General features: G+C 51.0%; 2 protein-coding genes across 3 annotated transcripts; both read right to left on the bottom strand.

Moving 5' to 3' along the window:
- Positions 1 to 2,187: 2,187 nt before the first annotated feature.
- On the bottom strand, positions 2,188 to 5,872 carry HMGN2 (high mobility group nucleosomal binding domain 2). The gene is made up of 6 exons (XM_021534983.3): positions 5,531 to 5,872; positions 4,928 to 4,972; positions 4,466 to 4,495; positions 3,842 to 3,892; positions 3,423 to 3,518; positions 2,188 to 3,064 (listed from the first exon to the last, which is right to left on the bottom strand). The coding sequence occupies exons 1-6, from the start codon at positions 5,543 to 5,545 to the stop codon at positions 3,029 to 3,031; spliced, it is 273 nt and encodes a 90-aa protein (XP_021390658.1). The 5' UTR covers positions 5,546 to 5,872; the 3' UTR covers positions 2,188 to 3,028.
- A 1,451-nt stretch (positions 5,873 to 7,323) lies between these two features.
- DHDDS (dehydrodolichyl diphosphate synthase subunit) lies at positions 7,324 to 17,071 on the bottom strand. Of its 2 annotated transcripts, none has more exons than XM_021534949.2 (9): positions 16,989 to 17,071; positions 16,087 to 16,170; positions 15,449 to 15,565; positions 14,772 to 14,914; positions 14,053 to 14,169; positions 13,777 to 13,878; positions 13,015 to 13,129; positions 11,797 to 11,904; positions 7,324 to 8,918 (listed from the first exon to the last, which is right to left on the bottom strand). In XM_021534949.2, the coding sequence occupies exons 2-9, from the start codon at positions 16,147 to 16,149 to the stop codon at positions 8,682 to 8,684; spliced, it is 1,002 nt and encodes a 333-aa protein (XP_021390624.2). In that variant the 5' UTR covers positions 16,150 to 16,170; positions 16,989 to 17,071; the 3' UTR covers positions 7,324 to 8,681. The 2 variants fall into 2 exon arrangements, with proteins under 2 accessions (XP_021390624.2, XP_021390625.2); XM_021534950.2 differs by having other exon boundaries at positions 16,087 to 16,165; positions 16,989 to 17,037.
- Between the last annotated feature and the right edge of the window lie 4,652 nt (positions 17,072 to 21,723).

A 21,723-nucleotide genomic window follows, 5' to 3' on the forward strand; every position in this document is an offset into this window, starting at 1 on the left:
TGCTTTGGGGGGAATCCAGAGACTGCTCTATAATTTATCAGTAATTTCACTGATCTTAAAACCCCAGAAAAATCCTGAAGTATTGGGAAAACAAAGATCATCCCCAGTATGCACTTCCAGCAACCCAAAGGCTTCAGCCCTGTGCAGAACTTGGCCATTCTTTGCAACTTCACCTGTTAAGAGGGAAATAAATGACAACAGCAGTTTGGCACTATTTCTCAGGTAGTTTGTGCCAAAATCAATAAATGGAGAAACAGATTAGTGGCAGAGTCCTAATATTGCATGGATTTAACCCATACTGGTGCCCAGCTTCAAGGCCTGCTATGGAGCACAGAACTCATTTGCCTTTCTGTTGCCAGTGGTGACTTTCTGGACCCTGGCTGTGATGGTCCCCAAAGCTCCAGCAGGACAAAATCCCCGCTGCTGCAGAGCCCACCCGACAGACCAGCCCGTTAACTGCACCTGGCAGCACCAATCCCATTCCCAACAGATACAAAAGAGACAATTTTCTGTGTAAAATGATTACAATTTAGCAGAAAAATGCCTGTTCAGCTTCAGGCGTTCTGGCAGGCGGCGATGCAGATTTGTGGTGCCTCTAACCACGAACCAGGCTGTAGCTCAGCGCCTGCTTCCCTGCCTTAATTTACACAGCTAATTAGTTGGATTTACTGGCTTCAGCATCCCTCAGTCTCTTATTTGCTTAAGGAGAAATAGATGAGCCCTGCCTGTCGAGTCAAGCCCAACAGGCCAATAACTCCAGCAGCGCAGGGCTCATCCAGTGGGAAGCACCTCAGATGGAGCAAGCCCTGGAACCTCAGCACCCGAAATACCCACTGCTTTCAAAGGAATTTAGGTGGCAGACACAGCTTAAAATCAGTTTTTGTGCTTGGCTGCAGAAAACATCCTGCAAGGAACCACCCAGGTCAGCACAGGCTGCTGGGGGTTGGGAAGATGGAGAAGTTAAGGAGTAACTCCTTCAACAAAGAGCAGCCCTGAGATCCCCCTTCATTAGCAGCACTTTGTTTAATGAGCGGGGCTGAAGAGGTCACCCAGCTGGTGATGGACACAGGAAACACCAGAACATTCCAGCTGGCAACTTGGCCACTGGCAGCCCCCTCAAACCCAGCTCCTTTGGAAGGAGTTGTTCATTTGTAGATGCCCAGCAAGGTAAGACTCTACAAAATCAAGGTAGGCTATTTCCAACTTTCTGATTTTAAGATTTAATTGTTATTTTCCTTTCTGCAGTGATATCCCGCTGCCCAGCCACTCCAGCGACTGCTCAGGAGGTTTGGTGGCTGTTTCTGGGTAGGGTTTAATGAAGATTATTAACAGGATTATTCACCATTATTTCTTTTCTGTCAGACATACCAGCTATGGGAACACAGGACGGAGCAGTTCCTAGGGGTACATCCCAAACTGCCTTTTGTGCGTGCAGCTGCTCCAGGACACTTCCAGCACTCCCGGCATCGGAAATTTCTGGATGTGAAACTCTGCCCTGCTCGTTTTCACTGGATTCCCTCTGAAATCAGCACAGGTTGAAACAGGTCACTGAACTTAATCACAAACAGACACTGAAATCCCAGGGAAAGCCAAGTAGAGATGGAAAAAATATTTCTGACAGTCACTGAAGGAGACATTTACACAGGGGGTTTGGGTTTGGCTCTGCTCTGGAGTCCAAGTAGCAATTATAAAAATGGTGCATTTTTACTCAAAAAATCTTGTCTCCTGCTTAGTCACTACCCCAGCCAGGTCTGGATTCGATTAGCAGGAGCAACAATATTCAAGTTAAAGTGCAGAAATGTAACACATCATCAGTTTTATGGAGCCAGTTCTGGTTTCACTCCCAAGAAAAGCTCACCAGAATTTTACTTTTCTCTGCAACAAGATCACTGTATTCCTCTCTGTTCTGTACAGTGCTACATTTTAGAAAATAAATTATCTCAGCAGATTCGCTTACATCTTCCATTTTCAGCCTCCAAGTAAGCCAAGGCTCCAAAAACATCCTGCAGTGATCTAGCTTTTAGGCAAGGAAACCTTGCTTTAAGGTAAGGAAATCTTGCTTTTCAGGTGTGAATTACAATAATTTGAATGCAAACACAAACACAGACATGCACAAAGCAAGTGTTCTTAAACCACATTAAGTGAACTAAAGGTAAGAGAAATTAGAGAGCATTAAGAACAGTCCAAGCCAAACCGTATCCAGCTTTATTAAAGGTACTTTTCATGAACAATCATGGTAATTTAGGCAGGACATGGGCTACAATCTGCAACATTTTACAACAACTGTCAAACTCCCCTCCCTTTGTGGACTACTGCAATGGAGAAGCAGCTAAAAACCGTAAAATCTTCAGCTTGCACTAGTAAAAGGGCAAAGTTTAGAGTGAGGGTGGACACGTTCACATCCGCGCGTTGTCTGACAACTCTGCACAAAGCCACCCTGACTTGGAGAGGAAAACAAACTTGAGAGGCAGATTTCTGCATCTGAGGGTCCACAACAAGGAAAGAGGAAGTGCAGCTCCTTTTAGAGCCGGTGTATCCCCGACTGGACACCAGAAATCTGGACCACCTGGCAGCAGAACACCCCAGAATGCCAGTTCTGCTGTGGTTTGGGGTGAGGGGCTCTGGGTAACCAGGGGACACCACAGGAGAACTGATGGCATTGGGATCTGGAGTAGGCAACAGCACCTTGGGAGCTCTGATGGTCACTTGGACGTAACTGACACACAACGTAGGGGAATCCCTTCTTCCTCCCTGCAGGAAGGGCCCTTCTTCCAAAAACTGGGGGACTGGCAAAAGCTTTTCTTATTAAAATTTAGGTTTTGAGAAATAGACTAAATGGTATTTGTCCCCATTGCCCCCCACCCCCTCCCCCCCCCCCCCAAACACAACAATGAAGCGGTCTGTGTGCTAACAACATAGCTTAAAAAAAAGTAAACCAAAATTCTGCATTGTTATAAAACTTGATAAAAAATAGTATTTCAAACTGTACAGTCACCAGAAGTACACAGTTATCAAAAATTCACACGTTTTACTTGGCTTCACCAGCACCTTCGGCTTTCTGTGCCTGAAAGAGAAAAAGGGAACAACTCAACACATTAAAAAATGGACACTCGTTTTTCTACATAGCAAAACCCTGAGAAGAAGAAATCCTCTCTGGGCTGCACAGCTCTGATTTTTAATAAAATTAAATTTAACATCTGTTGCACTGTAAAGCACAACTTAGAAGTTGCTAATTGAACTTTACAGAAGAACAGTAACTTCCATGTGGCAATGTCCCCTGGCAAACAGACAACTTTAACTCTTTAGAACAGAGCGGGGTGTTGGTAAGTGTCATAAGCAACACTCCTTGCCACAAGCCAAGACCTGTCCCAGTCCGAGAGGGAAAGGAATCAATGCTGGTGCACAGCAGGCTGCTGGAATACCTGGTCTGTTTTGGCATCTCCATTTTCTGCAGGGTTGTTTCCCTCCTTGCCAGCATCAGCTTTTCCTTTCTTCCCCTTGGGCACCTTCTCGCTCTTCTGGAAATGCAAGACAACGTTTGCGGTCAGCCCCCAGCAGCCAGATCTGAGCCACAGCCCTTGGACGAGGGGTGTTGGCCCCAAAACAACACAGACACCCATGTTTGTTTGTTAAGGGATTGACAGCCAAGTGTGAAGCCTTCACTTCGCTATTTTTTATGCAAATTCTGTAAAATCTGCAAGTTTTAGTTCAGCTTTATGCAGCTCCATTTCCTCGCTGCACAGCTGTTAATCAAAGGTTCTTTAGCTGTTATTATTGCCAGGCAATGCCAAAACTCATCACCCATTTATCCACCTTTCCAAACAGCCCTGACCCAACTCACCTTTGGAGCTGCTTTTTTAGGTTTGGGCTCTGGCTTGGGAGGAGCCGGCTTCTGCAAGGGAGAGAAAATCTGTGTTAGAGACTCCTGGAATGGATTGGCTTGGGAGGACCTCACAACCCCTCTGGTGCCACCCCTGCCATGGCAGGGACACCTCCCACTGTCAGGCTGCTCCAAGCCCCAGCCAACCTGGCCTTGGACACTCACAGAGATCCAGGGGCAGCCACAGCTGCTCTGGGCACCTGTGCCAGGGCTTGCCCACCCTCACAGCCAGGAATTCATTCCCAATATCCCAGTCCTCTGGCAGTGGGAAACCATTCCATTGTCCTGGAACTCCAGGCCCTTGTTCAAGTCCTGCTCCAGAGAAACAAACTATTTTTTAAAATTACATTCAGGCCAAATAGCTTAGCACTAAGAAAGCAAATTAAAAAAAAAAAAACATTTGAAACTGCAGCAGCTGTTTGGTTTGTCCATTATTTCACCACTCCCACAGCAGCACAATGGGGCAGGTCCTTAAGGCAGGAATCTAATTTTCACCTCCAGCGTTGACACACATTTACACACCCAGTGGTCATGTGTAAAACCAGCAAGTGTTGTGACAGCTCTGCCCAGCAAGAGGATACTCACAGCAGATAACCTCGCTGATCTCCGCTGTGGCTGTTGGAAAAGGACAACGGTTCTATTGAAACATGGATTATGAACTCTCAAAGTCTCACAAACTTGCTCTCTTCCCAAAAATTATGTTTCTAAATCATAATCTATATATAATTTATATATAAACCCCCAGAAATTATGATTATAGATCTTTAGTTTTAAGAAATTAAGGTGGCAGTTCCCCCGTTTCCCTTTTTCTGTGCTCTCAAGAAACTTGAGGTTATGCCATTGAAATTAGCAACAGCTAATGATAGTTGAGTAGATGCTTCACAGTTAAAGGAGATTTCTCATGGTTAAAAAACAGTTAAGAGTTTGAAAAGTCAGAATCGAGATCAACCCTCCCCCCTACTCCTCAGTTATTCTGATGACGTTAAACCTCATCTTCCAACAGAAACACTTGATGATCCAACTTTCTCAAAACACTGAACTTCTTACCTCATCCTTAACTTTGGCCTTATCGCCCTTGGTCTCTCCTTCAGCCTGGGGACACGGACACAGGTTGTAGGCACCAGTGATGGACAGGATTCCCAGCCGCCAGCCGCTGTTTTATCCCAAGGGGAACATCCCCATCCCACCCCCGGCGGGCCCCGGCCCTTCCCGCGGGCCCGGGCGGGGATGCCGGGGCACAGCGGCGCGGCCCAGGCGGGGCGGGAGCCGCCGCCGCCCCCGGGGCCGGTGCGGGGCCGCCGCCGCCCCTCCGGCCGGGCCCCCCCCCGCCCCCGCCGTTTTGGCGGCAAAGCTCCGCCGCCGCTTCCCGCCCTTTCCCGCCCCACACCGGCGCTCCCCTCCCCCCAGCACCGACCTCCCGCCAAAACCAACCGGTTCGGACCGGCGGGGCCCGCGGCCCCTCCCGCACCGCGGCCCCGCCGGCCCCGGGCCCCGCGCCGCCCCCCCCGGTGAGGCCTCGCCGCTCCGTTACCACCCGAGGGCGGCGGGGGGGGAACGCGTAGTCCCGCCCCCCCTCCCACAGGCGCCTCCGGGAGGGGGGAAAGGACACCGTGAGGGGGCCGAGGACAGCGGGGGCGGCAGCGCACGTACCTTTCTCTTCGGCATGGCTCCGCGCGTGTGGCTGCGTGTGTGAGTGTGCGTGTGTGTGCGGCGGAGAGCGGAGCGCGCTGCGCGGCGTGAGGGGGCGGAGGGAGCGGCGCGGGGAGGCGGGGGAGCCGGGCGCGCTGGGCCGCGGGGAGCCGCGGGGAGCTGCGGGGAGCCGCGGGCGCGGTGCGGAGCGGAGCGCGGGGCTGCAGCCGGCGGGCTGCGCTGCTGCCGACCCCACTAATTGGAATCGGGTGTTTATAAAGTTTTATATAGAGCCGGACGCGGCCCAACCGGTTCCAGCCGGATCCCCGCCGCCCCGCGCGCCCATTGGCCCGCGGGGGTCACGTGGGGTGGGGCCAAGCGTGGGGGGGGGCGCGGAGGGGGCGGCGCGCGCGCCATTCGCGCCCCCCCCCCCCCCCCCACTCCGTGCGCGCGCGCGGGAAACCCGCGGGGGGGATGGGGATGGGAAGGGGGGTGGAAGGAAAAATGGGGAGGAAAAGGTGAAAATTCGGGATGTGAAAAGCGGCTCGGGGAGGGGAAGAAGGAGGGGAACACCCCCCCCGGCCCGCCGCGATCCCGCGCGCAGGTGAGCGGAGCTGTTCGTTCAGCACCTCCGGCCCCGCGGGGCCCCCGCGGGAGCCGCCCCGAGCCCTTTTTTCCTGTAAAAACACGGGAGGTGCGGAGAGCTGGATCCGAAAGAGGCGCCGGCGGTGCTGGAAGGAGAGAGAAACATGTTAAAAAGCAATAAAATGACGTTAAATCAATTCACACAGGTGCCCGCTGCTGGTGCCAAGTGACTCGGGAAGTTGGGCTCCTTCCAGGAGAGGACATTCCTCACACCTGCACAGCCACAGCCCGTGTGCTGCAAATCCAGCTAAAGATCTTCATCACCACTTCACTGTGCCCTAAACTTTCCACTTTTCAGTTCAACCTCATTCAGAAAAAGTTTCCCCAAGGAACAGCCTTTCCCCCCTTCCCTGCCCAGGTAAATTCAGGCCTTTTCAAACCTCAGCCGCACACTTCTTCAGCCATGCTGATTTTTCCCAACTTCAACCCATATAAATGAATGGTGGAGGTTCTGTTCTCACTGACAGAAGCCTGTGGCTCTATTCCCACAGATTCACTGGATAGATGCACTCCTGGAACTCTGGAGTTTGCCTGGGCAATTAATCTCTACCCTCTAACGAAGGCTCACAGGGGAAAGAACTGCAATTGAATTTACTGGAATATCTGTTGTAGGTGGAATGTACAAGGTCAGGTAACAGGAACCTTTTGCCACTGCTTGAAGGACTCTTTCTCCTCCCCTATTCCAGTGATGCCTTGTATAAAATGGATTCAAACTTTCCATAGAAGTATTTTATAAACCAGATCCTTCACTTACCTCACCTGCAACACGACCAGTACTTTGTGGAAAGCCACCACTGTGGCTTTGTCACCTGTAGAGACGTAACACAATAGAAAACTTTTTTTTTCCTAAAGGCAAAAATACATACTTTGAGTAGAAGAGTTTCCCCATCAGCCTGGCAAAGCAGACTGGAGAATTTCCATCTCATGGAGAGTACACTGTTTCCAGATTCCTGAAACATGGAGAAAATAAAATACAGCAAAAGAAGTTTAAAATCAAAACAGCTCTTGTCACCTCAACCCATTTTTATCCAAATTCTCTTTGCTACTTACACAAGAGGTGGTACCTGCACATAGCTTCATTTGGGCAGGCTTTGTAAATCAGCAAACTGCTTTACACTGTAAAAATAGCCTTCAAATCATTCCCAGGCTAACAGGAATCACATGAGGAGTCTGTCACAGATTAAATATTATATTCAACCTGGGTTCCAGCTTTATCACACCTTAAAATAAGCAGCTCTACATACTTTTAAACATTCAGGTTATTTTTTAAATAACTTTGGTATTAATATACTTTATTCCCACTTTGACTACACAGTTCTTCACAATCACAGGCCAAGTGCTCAGTGCGCAGCACTTACAAGGCTGTTAAATCTGCATTTTTTGTGGTTTTCACCTGGAGGTAAGAAGAAACACTTCAAACCCAGCAACAGCTGGTAATGCCACACCTGTGTGTGCATCAGGAGCAAAATTCAAGACATTTTCGGTTATTTCGATCGTGGGGACGGACACCAGGAGGAATGAGAGACGGAAACAACCTTGGGAATCAGCTTGTCCACCCCCCTGCCAATGGAAACTGAGAACAAGTAATACTCCACAGCTGCTCTGGCCACTCCTTCAGTATCAGCCAAACTGCCCTTCTGAACCATTCTGGCGGGGGTCAGAGGTTGGCTTTGGCTACTGAATTCCTGAATTAAGCCCACCCTCATTCCCTGGAACGCCCTCAGAGGGTTTGGCATATGGTAGCCATCACCTGTGTTTAGCCAATTTCCTTTCCTTCCTGAGAAGGTTCATTCCCAACCAATCCTTCTTTCCTGCCTGCCCAGAGCCTTTCCCAAGGTCAGCGTGGTCCAACACCAGCACCTTCTGCACCTGGCTTTTCCCCACACACACTGCTCAGGAGAGATCTCAGCTCTGCTGAAGCTTTGGAGCAGCTTTTTTTCTTTACAGCAAGGCTGGGAACCCTTCCTTTATCTCTCTGGAAACCAGGAGTGGATACATTCCACCCAGCAATCAGGTGGGGAAAAGACAAGATGCTCTCAGTGAGCAGGCAGCAGGGAATGTCCCCGACACCAGGAATAATTCTCTCCCTGCAGAAAGCAGGGCTCTCTTGATGGGACAGCAGAGCACACCTCAACAGAAGATTCCCTACTGCAAAGCCACGGGAAGAACCTGAGCCCAGACTGATTTAACAGGACTGAACTGGTCTGGCCGGGCCAGTCCAGGAGCAATCAGAGAACTGGAGGAGGCTCATTGCAGTTAACTTCTTGTCACCGGAACACCTGGCCTGTCAAGGACCCAGCAGCAGAGACCCAGCAGGGTGCAGGTATCTGTCACCAGGGCAGGGAGGTGACATCGGACGGCCCCACCTTCCTCAGCAGCATCACAGACCAGGAGAGTTCACAGTAGCCAGCCCTGCTCCGGGCAGGGCCCGTGGGACGGAGCAGCCCTGGCTGCCCACGGCAGGACGGGTCCCTGCGGGCAGCAGCCGCTCGCTCCGAACGCTGTTCCCCAGAGCCCAGCACCTGTGTCATGCAGACACCGGACACAGTCTCTCCAAGAAGTCTGCTCTCTTGTGCTCCAGGGCCTGCAGGAAGCCCTGGATCCTCTCCTCCCGCAGGGCCGTGCATTTCTGCAGCAGCGTCCGCCGGCGCCGCGAGTCTCCGTGGGACACGCACCCCTCCTGCTGCAGCTTCTTGGTCACGTAAGCCTGGTCCCTCTCCATCTGCTGTCGCCTCCTCTCCTCCAGGTAGGAGTCTCTGGCCTTCTGGAGTGAAAAGCAGCGAGTGTTAGCACGTCAGCAGGCCTCTGAGCTCACCTGTGGCACGGGGGGACAAATGGCCTCCGCCTGGCCATGGATCTGCAGGCTCACTCAAGGCTGGCTCTGAGTCTGCCTCTTCCACCTTGAGGCAGCCTGCTTGACTGGATACAAAAAATACAGGGATATCCTTCTGGGCCTTGCCTCCAAGACACAGCTCTGCTCAGAGCACTAACTCCTAGCTGGAACAGATAGAAGTCAGGACAGATTGTGGGAATACCCTCAGATACTGGAATCAGAGAGGAATAGCTACAGGAGAGTTCTTGAACCCCAGGCATGCACACTCCTATCCTCACCAGTGTTATCACAGCATTTTTGATCTTATTCCCCTGGATGCTAAAAGGTTTTGGGGAATTCCAAACCATGACTTACAGGGTAATTCTTTGAGATGATCCAGTACTGAGCTTTAAAACAAAAGCAGGAATAAGGTTGGCATTCCCAAATTTCTGTGATCTAAAAGTGTACTGGCTTGAGACACAGCAGGAGAAAGGCAAAGGCAGGAGCCATCCCTGTCTACCCTTCAAGTATTTGAAATATTTTGTTGCAGAACATCACTTTTAGATTTCTTCTTGTAGCACACATCCTAGCCTGCAGCTTCCAACGACAAAAACACATCAGCAGGCAGGAATATTGAGGTTCTATTTTTAAAAACTGTAAAATTGGTCACTGTGACATAAACTGACACACACACACACACACTTGGGAAGTGCTGGTTCTTTCAAACAAGCAAGAAGAATAATTACTCTAATGAGAGCCTGACTCACTCATCCTCACACTTTTCCAGAGCCCAAGGCAGCTATAGCTCTGGAAATTAGCTTTTGTTATGCTGGCAATGGGAGCAGAAATATCCCCAGCAAATTCACTGAATGGATGCACTCCAGAGCTGACTTGAACTGCAAGGATCATCATCAGCCTGCTGAGCAGAGGACTTCAATCCCTCAAAGTGCAATTCTGTTTATTGCCCAGAAAAGACTCAGCTTGCCACTGCAGGGGCAGGCTGGCCAGCCAAGCCCTGCATTCCTTCCCACCAGGTACCAAAAGCAGGGTCCAGCTGATCCTGGGGCTCCATGGAGAGCAACAGCAGCTGGGAAATAAAATGGCAGTCATTAAAAGTGATGCTGCTGGAGCTGCTGGAAGGAGGATGTTTTTTGTCCAGTACCTCCAAATCAAGGTGGGGGGTTTCTGTACCTTGTTACCCCTTCCATCCTGCTGCCCATCCACATCCCAAAAGCAGCAGCACATTCCCAAAACACACACAGCTGCTGTAAAACATCCTGGCTTCTCAGCAAGTCCCCCCAGCCCCACCATCCTCACTGTGGATGCAACCCTTCCACCAAGAGAATTTGCTTCATGACCTCTTTTGGATTTCAAGATCACCAATTTTAAATTTAAAAAGACCCAGCTTCTAAATCTCAGTTCCTCTGAGGGAGAAGTCCTCCCCTTTGCACAATTGTGAGGGTTCCCTGGAAAAAAAGGGCAGCCTCAGACACTGCAAAGTGGCTCTTACAGGGAGAAAACTGACCAGGGAACAAATGTGGACAATGAGAAACCTTGATAATAGCATGGCATGAACACACCCAGCCACCAACCAGAACTAAGAAAAGATGAGAATAGCTGGGAACAGAAGCTGCATTTGTTGCCTGTCAGAAACCAGCACCAGGAGCAAAGTCAGAACAGTGACCTTACTGTTCCAGACAGAGGCCAAGCTCATGGCAATGACAAACACTACTGCCTTTTTTGCTTCCCTCTTCGTGCAGAAGGTGAACTGCCATTAGTTGTACTAATACAATGAATTGCTGGTAAGAAAAGGGCAGACTTGAGCCAGAAATAGGAACAAAAGAGTTTAAGGACATGGAGAGTTTGGATACTGCCAGACTGGCTGCACTTGATTGAATTCAGCCAGAACCACAACTGGCTATAATCTCTTTGACAACTCTCAGGGTGAGCAAGGTCCCTGAAGGTAGAAAAGGGCAATGTAATGGCTGTTCTTAAAAAGAGGACCCAAATAATTAAGGAACAGACACATCCAGCAGTGAGATATAGTGGGGATGAAGAGCTGCCACACTGAGGTCCTTCTGCCAGTCACTGCTGCCTCTGTGTCACAAGCTGCTGCCCCCCACATTTCTCCATCAGGAGTTCCAGCTCCCACACTTGTTTTGCTTAAAAACAGCCCAACTACTATGTCACTACTGAATTGGCCAGCTGTATCAGAACCAGGCCAGGGAGAGCTCACAGCAACAGATCTAAAGGAGAGGAACAATGTCAGTGAGCAATAGGAACAGTCCCTTCAGCAGGTACATCTGGACCCACCAGAAACAAGACGCTTGTCCACAGACTCACAGCTCAGCCTGCCTCATTTCAGCTCCCAGAAAGGAAACTCTACCCACTAGTTACAACCCTAAAAACAATAGTGGAGTTAGGAAGAGCATGTGAGTACTCCCTCCTTGTTCCAGCGTGAGCAGAGCACATGCTTACAGCACTGATGAAGTGTCTGAGTTGAACAATTTCACCCTGTGGCAGACCAGGAGTGTTCACTGGGTGTGTGAGGTCTGGGACAGATGCTCCAGCTGGTGGAATGAGCAATGTGTAACAGAGACAGTGCTGACTTTGGATATTTTGGGTCTTGCTGAAAGTAGAGGAGTCTGGCCACACACAAAGGTGTTGTAACAAGCCACAAGGATACAGGAGAAGCCACACGTGAGCTGCTACTGAAACAAGATCTTAACTAACAACCACTGCTCCCACTTTGCAGCCTCTCACCTGATCTCCAGCTGCTGTGCAGGTAACACGTGGGGTTGGGCTCTCCACTTCCCCAAGGCTCCCTTACCTGTAGAGCACTGTAGTTCATCTGGAACTGAAGGATAGCTTCACACAAGTTCCAAAAGGAATATTCTGGCCACAAGACTGACTGAAACACCAGGCATGAATGGGATGTCTGCAGAAAGGAAGATCACCAACAATTTAATCATTGAGCAAGAGAAAAAGTCATTAAGATGCAACTGTGTTGGGCAAAGTATGCCACTTTCCCCACAAAGGTTTTGCCTAGGCTGTGTTATCAGATTCTACTTAAAGTGAGGTAAAAACCAGCTAGAAGAGTCTGAAACTGCACAATGTAGAGTCCTTCTAATTAATTTTCAGTGCTGGGACACCAGTCATCCACTCCTGCAAAGGCATCACCAGAATTCTTTCTACTGCTGTGTTGGACTTCAGAGATGTATTTTTAATAGCTTAAGCATCACAGACTTTTAAAAAACCTAAAACAGCAACACTGGAGTACCAAAGGCTAAGGGAATAACAGTTGAACTGAGGATCAGGACATGACATTTAAGCCATTCTTCAAATGATATCTCATGATATTCCTTACTGCCCACTCATGGCATTCAAACTGCTTAATGAAGCCCAGGGCTGTGGTGCACTGAAGATATCCTTGAGATGGTTGATGAAAGATTTCAAGTCAAAACCTATTTTTGCCACCAAGTTCCTCACAGTCTGAGGTAAATATGTTCCTATGATGACTGCTAAAACAGTCCAACACTTAGCAGGTCTCCTCTGCCACTGAGAGGAGCAAGCAAAGTGTTATTTCATAGCATCAACACCACCCAGGGTGGAGGAGAGGGAATGCCTTGGTAGGTAAGCACAGCTCAGGCCAGACAACTTCTGAGAACTTGCCAATTAAATAATTTGGAATGGGAATAATTTGATGTGGTTGCCTAAAGGCAATAGGGTTTTGGCTTCAAATTGTACATCTAAAAGAACACATGAGCTTCAGCTGAAGTAACTCCACTCAGATGTTCTCTACAAACAAGTGATTATCTAAAGGTGAGGAGCAGAGCAAAGGGATGAGAATTTATGATTTCAGGCAAACACAGATCTGCCAGAAACAGATTGCTCAGAGGTGTCCCAGCACTCAGTCCATCCTGGAAGTTACCTGACCCCAGCAGAAGGATTTCAGAGCCCTCACACCTGCTTGCACCTGAAGTCAGTGGAACACCAGCACCCTCTGAGGCAAAGATGGAATACCCCAAGGACAGAACAGAGACTTTACCTGCCAGAGCAGGAAATCGCTGAGGCGAACCTCCCCAGAGGTTCTTATCAGCAGGTCTGGGTCGGGGGAGTTGTTGGTGTACAGACACTTGTCCAGCAGCGATTCGGACACGTCACTAAAGAGACACACTTCATTAGACACCCTTCCTGACCTGATGGATGTGGCACAAACCAGAATTAGGGGGTTTTATGTCAACTCAGGGCTGTAAAAACTGGGTGGTGGAGCTGAACCACAGAGAGTCATCTACTTGCTTCTTTTAGATACTGCTGTCTGCTCACAGGCTATTCCAAATGCTATTTCAGCCCCCAGAGCATCCCACTCCATGCTCTTTGAAACATAACACAGTGGTGGAAGCAGACTGTGAGGGCTTCCATCTGGAGCAGGGAGCAGAGTGTAACTATTCCTTCTCCTTCAGGGTGGAGGAACAGTGCTGCATTCATAATTCATCTGTTGTTTGACCTCATAGCTAAGACTGTCAGCCAAGCAGCCAATTGTTGTGGCATAAAATCTGCCTTCACATTTAAACTCACTTAAGACACAGACCTAATTTCTTTTCTGTCTTGGTTGTGTATCTATCACCATGGTAACCAAAATAATAAAAGCCAAACATTGCATAGTAACTTTAAGTCATTTGTTCCAGTCACACTGGTTTAATGAGATCTATTTAAAAGCCACTTGGCTTCTGAGAGGTTTCTCATGCAGTGTGAGTGGTGAGACAGGCAGGATTCACCCAAAAGCCTCACACAGAAAGCCAAGAGTTACCTGGGTTCCAGCAGTCCTTGTTCCACCCCCCAGGCCATCTCCCTGACAGCATTGCTGATCTCATGTCTCGATGTGTAAGCAAAGCAGACGTTCAGAAAGCACCTGCACAGAGGAAAAGATGTGAAAGGCTCCTCCTGGGAAAGCCCAGCAGATGACAGTGATGTGTGCTTGTAGCACCAAGAAGAAAAAAGAGGTGTAGCATGTCTGACAAGTCCCAGTCCTCAGGAAGAGGAGGAAGACGTGAGGTATCAGCTCTTTAAACTGGGCGTCACTTACTTGTTGTAGTTCTTGGTTGCCAGCACAGCTTGGGCAATCAGCTCCTGGATATCCACGGGCAGGAGGGGCAGATCCCCGAGGACACGGATGCACACCCCGTGCTTCTTCAGGTTCTCCCTGCACCCAACCACAGTGGGGACCACAAAACACACATCAGTCTCTACTGCACAAGTGCCAACATCCACCCACAGCTTCAGCAAAACTGGCAACTGGAGAGAGGCAAAACCACCAAATGGTTTTCAGGTGAGCGAAACTGGCTGAGATTTGATCATCCCAAACCATTCCAAAAAGGCACAGTGATCATTCCCCACACCAATTCCTAAGGTACAGACATAACCAAAAGACCAGGACATGATCCCAGATTAGGCATCTCTAAATGTGGAGGCTTAGAATACAACCATAGGCTCTGGGCACCTCCAACTAACCAAAAATTAGGACAAAGCTTTAATATTTCATGAAAACAACACCTGGCACTCTGTGTTTTTGATGGTGCTGTCTTTATCTGAAAGCTGTCCTCGTCCCCATGGTTTGGTTGGCACAGTTGTCCCAAATCTGATGGGCAGGGGGAGCCTGCATGCACAGAGCTCTACACCCCACCCAGGCAGGCACTGCAGGTGGGGAAGGCTCTCCTCGTTCATGCATTCTCACACTTGTAACACCCCTACAGTTTGTGTCCTGCCCCAGTTCCACCCTGTGGGACACACGTGAGGGACTCTTACTGCTCCTCCAGGAGGCGGCTGAACTTCTGCCTGGCCAGGTCCATGAGCCCATCCACCTCCTCCTTGGAGCGTTTGAAGTTCTCGATGCTGAAGGCATAAACTGTCACCTCCCGAATGCCCAGGTTCAAGCACCACCGCAGTGTCTGCACCAAGACAAAATGCAACTATCAGGCCAGCAAGACACAACTGCTCCCTGTAAAACCTTCCTGTGGTTTCCCACCAGGCCAGGACTGCAACAAAAGGAATGACTATCAAAAGTATGGAACCCCTAAATGTGAATTTCAGATTCATTTTAAAGAACAGGAGGAAAATATCACTATCTGAGGATGAGAATCCATCACAGGGACCTCACCCAGCCAGGAAAAGCACCACTGGTTTATAAATTCAATAATACTGTACCTTTCAAAACCTTTCCAAAGAAAGTAAACCTGTTTCACAGAAATAAAAGCCTTGAGATCTGTAAGGCAGATATTTTAATTGAGTGCAAAACAGAAGAAAAAAACAGCTGAATAGAATGACACTGCAAGACAACACAGAGAGGGAGGAGCTGACGTTGTGAATCCTGATGATGAGCAGCAACTCCAAGGATGAGTGAAGAGAAGGAACACAAGACACCAGTCCTGCAGCAAACCCAGCTCAAACTTCCACCACACAAAGGCAGAAAACATCCTCCTCACCTGTGCCAGCTTATCAAAGCCTTGGGAATGTCCCTGCTGCCTCTCCACATGGCACTTCTGGGCGTAGCGGCGATTGCCATCCATGATGAAGGCAACGTGCTTGGGCATTGGACCTGCCTGGAAAACACGGAGAAGCAAGGAGAGCAGCAGGTTTTTTATTTCAGAGCCCAAGGGCCCTTTCACAGACACAGTTACCTTCAGAGAACACAAGAAAAGGCTGTAACACTTCCCCCCACAAAGAGGAATGTTCCTTTCCACTGACCTCACAAGGGCAGCACCATCAGTCTCAAGCTTGAGCAAGGAGAGAATTTTCCAGGAACTGAGTTTTTGTTCCAATACTCAGTTTCATTCCCTCAACTCCCAGTGCGAGGATCTCTCTTGGCTCCCTCCTTCCCATGCCCTGCCTCCCTCAGCAAGGGCACAGATCCTCATTGGCAAGCACTGCCTGCAGCCTTGCTCATTTGCAAGGCTAAGCCTAAGTAATCTCCCACCCTGGGATGGAGTTTAGGGATGCACACCCAGTGCCAGCACTAAATGCAGCCTTGCCAGCAACGCTCCCTTTCCAGAGCACTGCAGCCACAGAGACAGTTCCACCCTGAAGAGCCTGCCAGCTCTTCACCACAAAATCCATCCCTTACCTTAATGATGTTGGCACAAAACCTCTCTATGATGGTCAGCTCGCCCTCTCTGATCCACGACATTTTTTATTGAGAGCTCCTTTCCTTTTTCAAAGGGAAGATGAAAATGAAGGGGTTAAAGGTGATTGTTGTTTGAGCCCAAAACAAACAAACCACCTGGGAAAAATCAGCTCTGACTTGCTGGTCTGGAGCCCTTTGCATTGTCTGTGCAAATCCTTTGCTAAGCAGGCTCAGAAACAGGCTCTGGAATTTTCCAGCTGTGTCATCAGAGTGGATTCTGCAGCAGCTGGTGCAAGGAAAACCATCCCCGAGTCCCGCAGGCTGCAGGACTGATTCGTACAGACCCACCCCAGCACTAACAGCCCAGACCCCATCCCACCATCCAGAGGCAGCAGCAGATCGCGTTACCCTCAGGAGCTCATTCTCCGCGTGGGCTTTCTCAGCCTCCTCCCTCAGGAGGAGGGATCCCTCCCCACACCACAAACATCACAGCAAGGACCTGCCGAACCTCGGGCTGCTCCCGAAGCTCTCACCGCCCGCCTCGCCCGGCTCGGGCTGCGCACACCCGGCGCCACCGCCGGCTGCTCATGGCCAGCTAATGGCCAGCGGCCCTCCGGGCGCGGTGAGACCAGCGCTGCCACGCAGCCAGCGGAGCGGGCCGAGAGCGGGCCGCACAGCCGGAGCGTGCGGGGGCCGCCGCTCCCGGCAGCCGCCGGGCCCTCCCCGGCGGGACGCGCCCGGTGGGGACGGGGCGTCCCTCAGGCCTCCGCCGGCTCCGTGAGGGGACAGACGCGGCGGAAGGAGGCACAGCCCGCCCGCAAGGCCCCCGCCGTGCCGGCTGGCCCCGGTAAGCCCCGGTAATCCCCGGTAAACCCGGCTCCGGTCCCTCCCGGTGCCGGTACCTGCCCCGGTCCCGGCGCCGCCTCAGCCTCCGCCGGACGGTGACGCGCCCTTCCGCTGACGTCACGCGGGACGGGGCCGCGCGTGCGCGGGGGAGCGCGGGCCGCCCTGAGGGGAGGGAAGATGGCGGCGGGGAGCTGTGAGGGGACGGGGAGGCAATCACAGAATCATCATAGAATCACCGCAGAATCATCACTGAACCATCGCTGAATAGTCACAGAATCATCACAGAATAGTCACAGAATAGTCACAGAATCACCACAGAATCATCACAGAATAGTCACAGAATCACCACAGAATCATCACTGAATCATCGCTGAATAGTCACAGAATCATCACAGAATAGTCACAGAATAGTCACAGAATCACCACAGAATCATCACTGAATCATCACAGAATAGTCACAGAATAGTCACAGAATCACCAGAGAATCATCACTGAATAGTCACAGAATCATCACTGAATCATCACAGAATCACCACAGAATCACCACAGAATCATCACTGAATCATCACTGAATAGTCACTGAATCATCACAGAATAGTCACAGAATCACCACAGAATCATCACTGAATCACCACAGAATCACCACAGAATCACCACAGAATCATCACAGAATCACCACAGAATCACCACAAAATCATCACAGAATAATCACAATCACAAAATCATCACAGAATAATCACAGAATCATCACAGAATCATGAGGTTGGAAGAGACCTCAAGTCCAACCTATTCCCTATCACCTCAACCAGACCATAGCACCAAGTGCCATGTCCAATCTTTCTTTAAACACATCCAGAGATGGTGATTCCACCATCTCCCTAGGAAGACAATTACAGCACTTTATTATTCTTTTGGTGAATGTTTTTTTCCTAGTATCCACCCATACCTTCCCTGGCGTAGCTTGAGACGGCGTCCTCGTGTTCTGTCAGTGCTGCCCGGTGGAAGAGAACAACCCCCACATGTCCACAGCTCCCTTCAGGGAGTTGTAAAGAGCGATAAGGTCACCTCTGAGCCTCCTCTTCTCCAGGCTGAACAATTCCTTCAAACATTCCCTCAGGAGACAGGACACGGGGAATGGCTTCGGAAGGACGGAGGGCACGGGGAGATTGGCAGGAAATTCTCCTTTTGTGAGGGCAGGGAGGCACTGGGTGCCCAGAGCAGCTCCTGGATCCCTGGAAATGTCCCAGGACAGGGGATAGGGAAGATGTCCCTGCCATGGCAGGGGTGGGATTATTGGTGGGCTTTAACATCTCTTCCACCCAAAGCGGTCTGTGGCTGCTGCAGAGGAGGTGGGCTGTGGCTCCAGACCACCCCCTGCCCCGATTTGGGATCTGGGTCCTCAACCCCAGGGGAGAAAAACACAACCACACACAGAACATCACCAGCAGCCATTGCCCATGGTCTTTATTAATTTTTTTTTTTTCCAGAAAAGAAAAAAAACAAACAACCCCGCATTTTACATAGCTGGTACAAAAACAAAAATAAAATGAGCAGAAGGGGGGAAACCTGCAGCAGCAGGAGCTGAGGATGTCGCTGCAGGGACTCCAGCAGGAATTGTCTTTGGGAAGTGTGAGTAGCTACTCGGGGGTCACCCTGAGCCCCACGCACACACAGCCACCCCATATCCCCTCCCTCCCGCCCCACAAAACTTCACGGGTTTGACACGAACGCTTTGGTTGCTAGCAGTAAACATGGATTACATTCTTCCGTCTCCTCGTGGACATTTCTGGGACTCGAGGCTTTCGCCCCAGGGCAGATACCCCCTCGTGAGGGACGTCTTTGTTTTATTTCTCATACATTCAAACACTGCCGTGTCACAGCAGGACCCTGAGCGTGCCCCATCCTCCCCGCCTGTCCCCTCATGCATAGTGCCCGTGGGCAGGGTGGGCCATGATGCAGCAATTTAGTTAATTATTGTCAGCAGAAGGGAAGAACCACAATGGCCAAGCAAGGAGATGCGAATCAATCCCATCTCCTCCAGCTGTGGCTTCCCAGCACAGATAAAAATCCCTGTTTTCTTAGATCCCAGCACCCCGGGGGAAACCTGAGTGATTCCCTATTTGCTTCAGCCCAGGGCAGGGATGGTTACAGAGCTCCCACCTGGCAGCTCTGTGTGGGAGAGCAGATCCATCTCCCTGCTCCATAACCTATTAGATGCTTTGGATATTTTAATTTTTTTTCCCATTTTTTCTTTTTTTTTTTCCCTCTTATTTTTGTAAACAATAATCAAGGAGAATACTGAGAGAATGGAAAGGTTTACAGAGGTATTTACACACACTAGACATCTGACAGAGAAATCACCAAACCATTAAAGTGGGAGCAGGGGGGGAAGGTCCTACATGATTCTTGAGGATAGACAGGGATGAGGGGGGCAGACACAGGATTTGGGGGCAGATACGGGGATTGGGGGGGCAGATACAGGAATTGGGGGGGCAGACACAGGGTTTGGGGGCAGATACAGGGTTTAAGGGGACAGATACATGGATGAGGGGGGCAGACACAGGGATTAGGGGGCAGATAGAGGGACTGGGGGCAGATGCAGGGGTGAGAGGGGCAGCAGTTTCCCTGGCACAGCCGAGGTGCCGGGGGGAGGCCAAGAGCCACCCCCAAGGCTCTATTGCATTTACCCCGTCAGACTAAAGCTGTTTTCCTGAAGCAGTTTTGTACAGATCCCGTTGCTAGTCAAAAAAAAACAAAAATCAAAGTCCTTCCCCCCTCTCCCAAGAAGAGACCACCACCTCACCCTAAACTACTGGAGCAGGGCAGGGAGCAGCTGGGGCCGCTCTCCATCCCTCAGTGCCCACGTGCCGGGGTCACCAGCAGCCTCAGCGAGTGCCCCCAGAGTGCCCCGTCCCTGGGGATGGGGTTGGTGCTCCTGTCTGATCCAGCCCTGCCCCTCAACTAAACCTACTGCTACTGAAAACCAGCAGAGAACGAGCCCACAGCCGGCCAGACGCCCTCCCTGGGAAGGCTCCAGCCACCCCCTGGGCTGCAAGAGGAGTGTTCATACCCCAAAACCTGGGATCCAGAGTTTCTCCTAGCCATGGTGAGGCAGCATTTGGGGGAAGCCAGGAAGGAGAAAAGGATGGAGCAGTTGCACCTCCCTCGGACCTGGAGCCAGGTCCCCTCTCCTGGGAGGCCATGGACAGCCAGCCCTGAGCTCGAGGGTGAGGAAGGGCAGGACTGAGGGTCACCCTGTCTCCCAACACTCCCTGGTCACTGTCTGCTCCTCCTCTGTCCCCCTGCATGGGGCTGGGACCCCCATCCTGACCCCCAGCCTGCTGGGAGCCTGTGTGACATCCCAGCCCACGGGCAGCAGGACTCGGGCACGGGGTGCACTGGGGTGCTCCCACCAGCTGGGGAGAAAACAGGAGAGAGAAACAGGACCGGCCTCAAAAGCCACCAGGCTGGGGGAAATCCAGGGGCTGGGAGCTGGCACGGGCTCTGCACCTCTTCCCTGCCCGTGGCACTGCCTGGCTTCTCCATCCCCACACACGGACCCCCAGACCTGAATGCCTCCATCAGTGCATGGGGAAGGGAAAGAGACCATTACAATACACTTACAAAGAAAACAAATCCCAAACATACCAAAAAACACATTTGAAAAGCTCGACAACACGTCAGCCCGCCTAGCAAACATCCAGTGAGGTAGATCTACACTTCCAATACAAACTTCATAATTTCTTTGTGCTGTTAGAAAAACCCTCCTCTCTGTCCAGCACTGGCTACAGAGGCATTTTATCCCTGAGATTGCTCGAATACCTGAGAATAAGTTGCAGGAATTATGTCCTTTCTCTCTTTTTTTTTTTTGTTTTTTGTTTTTTTTCCTTTTCTTTTTCTTAAAGATTAAAATATACAAAAATACAAAACCAGAATATTTATATTAAAAAAAAAAAAAAGAACAACAAACCCAAAACAAAGACGACAAACAAACCCAAAGATACGTCATTCACGCACGTCCTAGTGCAGCTTTCACTTGGCCTTGGCTTCGGCACGGCCGGGGGGCTCCCCGGGAGAAGGGGGGGTCCACCGGGGCCAATAAATAAAGGCAAGACTTGGGAAGGGCCGTGGGGAGGGGGGACAGCAGCCACTAACCCGGGACAGCCCCGTCCCCTGTCCCTGGGGAGGCTCAGCCCCAGAGGCAGCGTGGGATGGGCAGGAGGAGCAGAGGTGTGTCCCCAGCTCAGGTGTGTCCCCAGCACAGGTCTGTCCCCAGCTCAGGTGTGTCCCCAGCTCTACCTCCCCGAGGCTGGGAGGAGCCTGAGAGGGGAAGATCTGGCTGCACAAAACACCTCGTGCTCTCTGTGCTGGCACCTGGGGACGATTAGGGGGATAAAAAGGGGTTTTCCTTTGAGTTGCTCTCCCCCAGGCTGCAGCTCGCAGCCCACGGACGGGTGGTGTTACTCCAGCCCTGGGAGAGGATCCATTTCTTGCCAGACCGAGCCCAAATCTGGGCTCTGCTGGTGTCAGCAATGGAGCAACCATGGAAAAACCATGAATCCTGAACTCCTGAACCTCCTGAACGTGAGAGGCCAGGAGGAGCAGAGGAGCCGCGGGACCGGCCCGCGGGCGTCTCCCCGGTGCTGCACAGCCTCTCCCTCAGCCTCCCTCCCGGGCAGGCAGAGGGGTGCCCCCAGCTCACCCCGCTGTGTTTGAAGCTCGGGAGAACGAGGAGCCATCAGCTCCTCCCTGGCATGATGCCCCTCTGCTCCTCCTCCCCTCTGCTCCTCC

The sequence above is a fragment of the Lonchura striata genome, chromosome 26 (genome assembly GCF_046129695.1).
Source record: "Lonchura striata isolate bLonStr1 chromosome 26, bLonStr1.mat, whole genome shotgun sequence".
Taxonomy (NCBI): domain Eukaryota; kingdom Metazoa; phylum Chordata; class Aves; order Passeriformes; family Estrildidae; genus Lonchura; species Lonchura striata.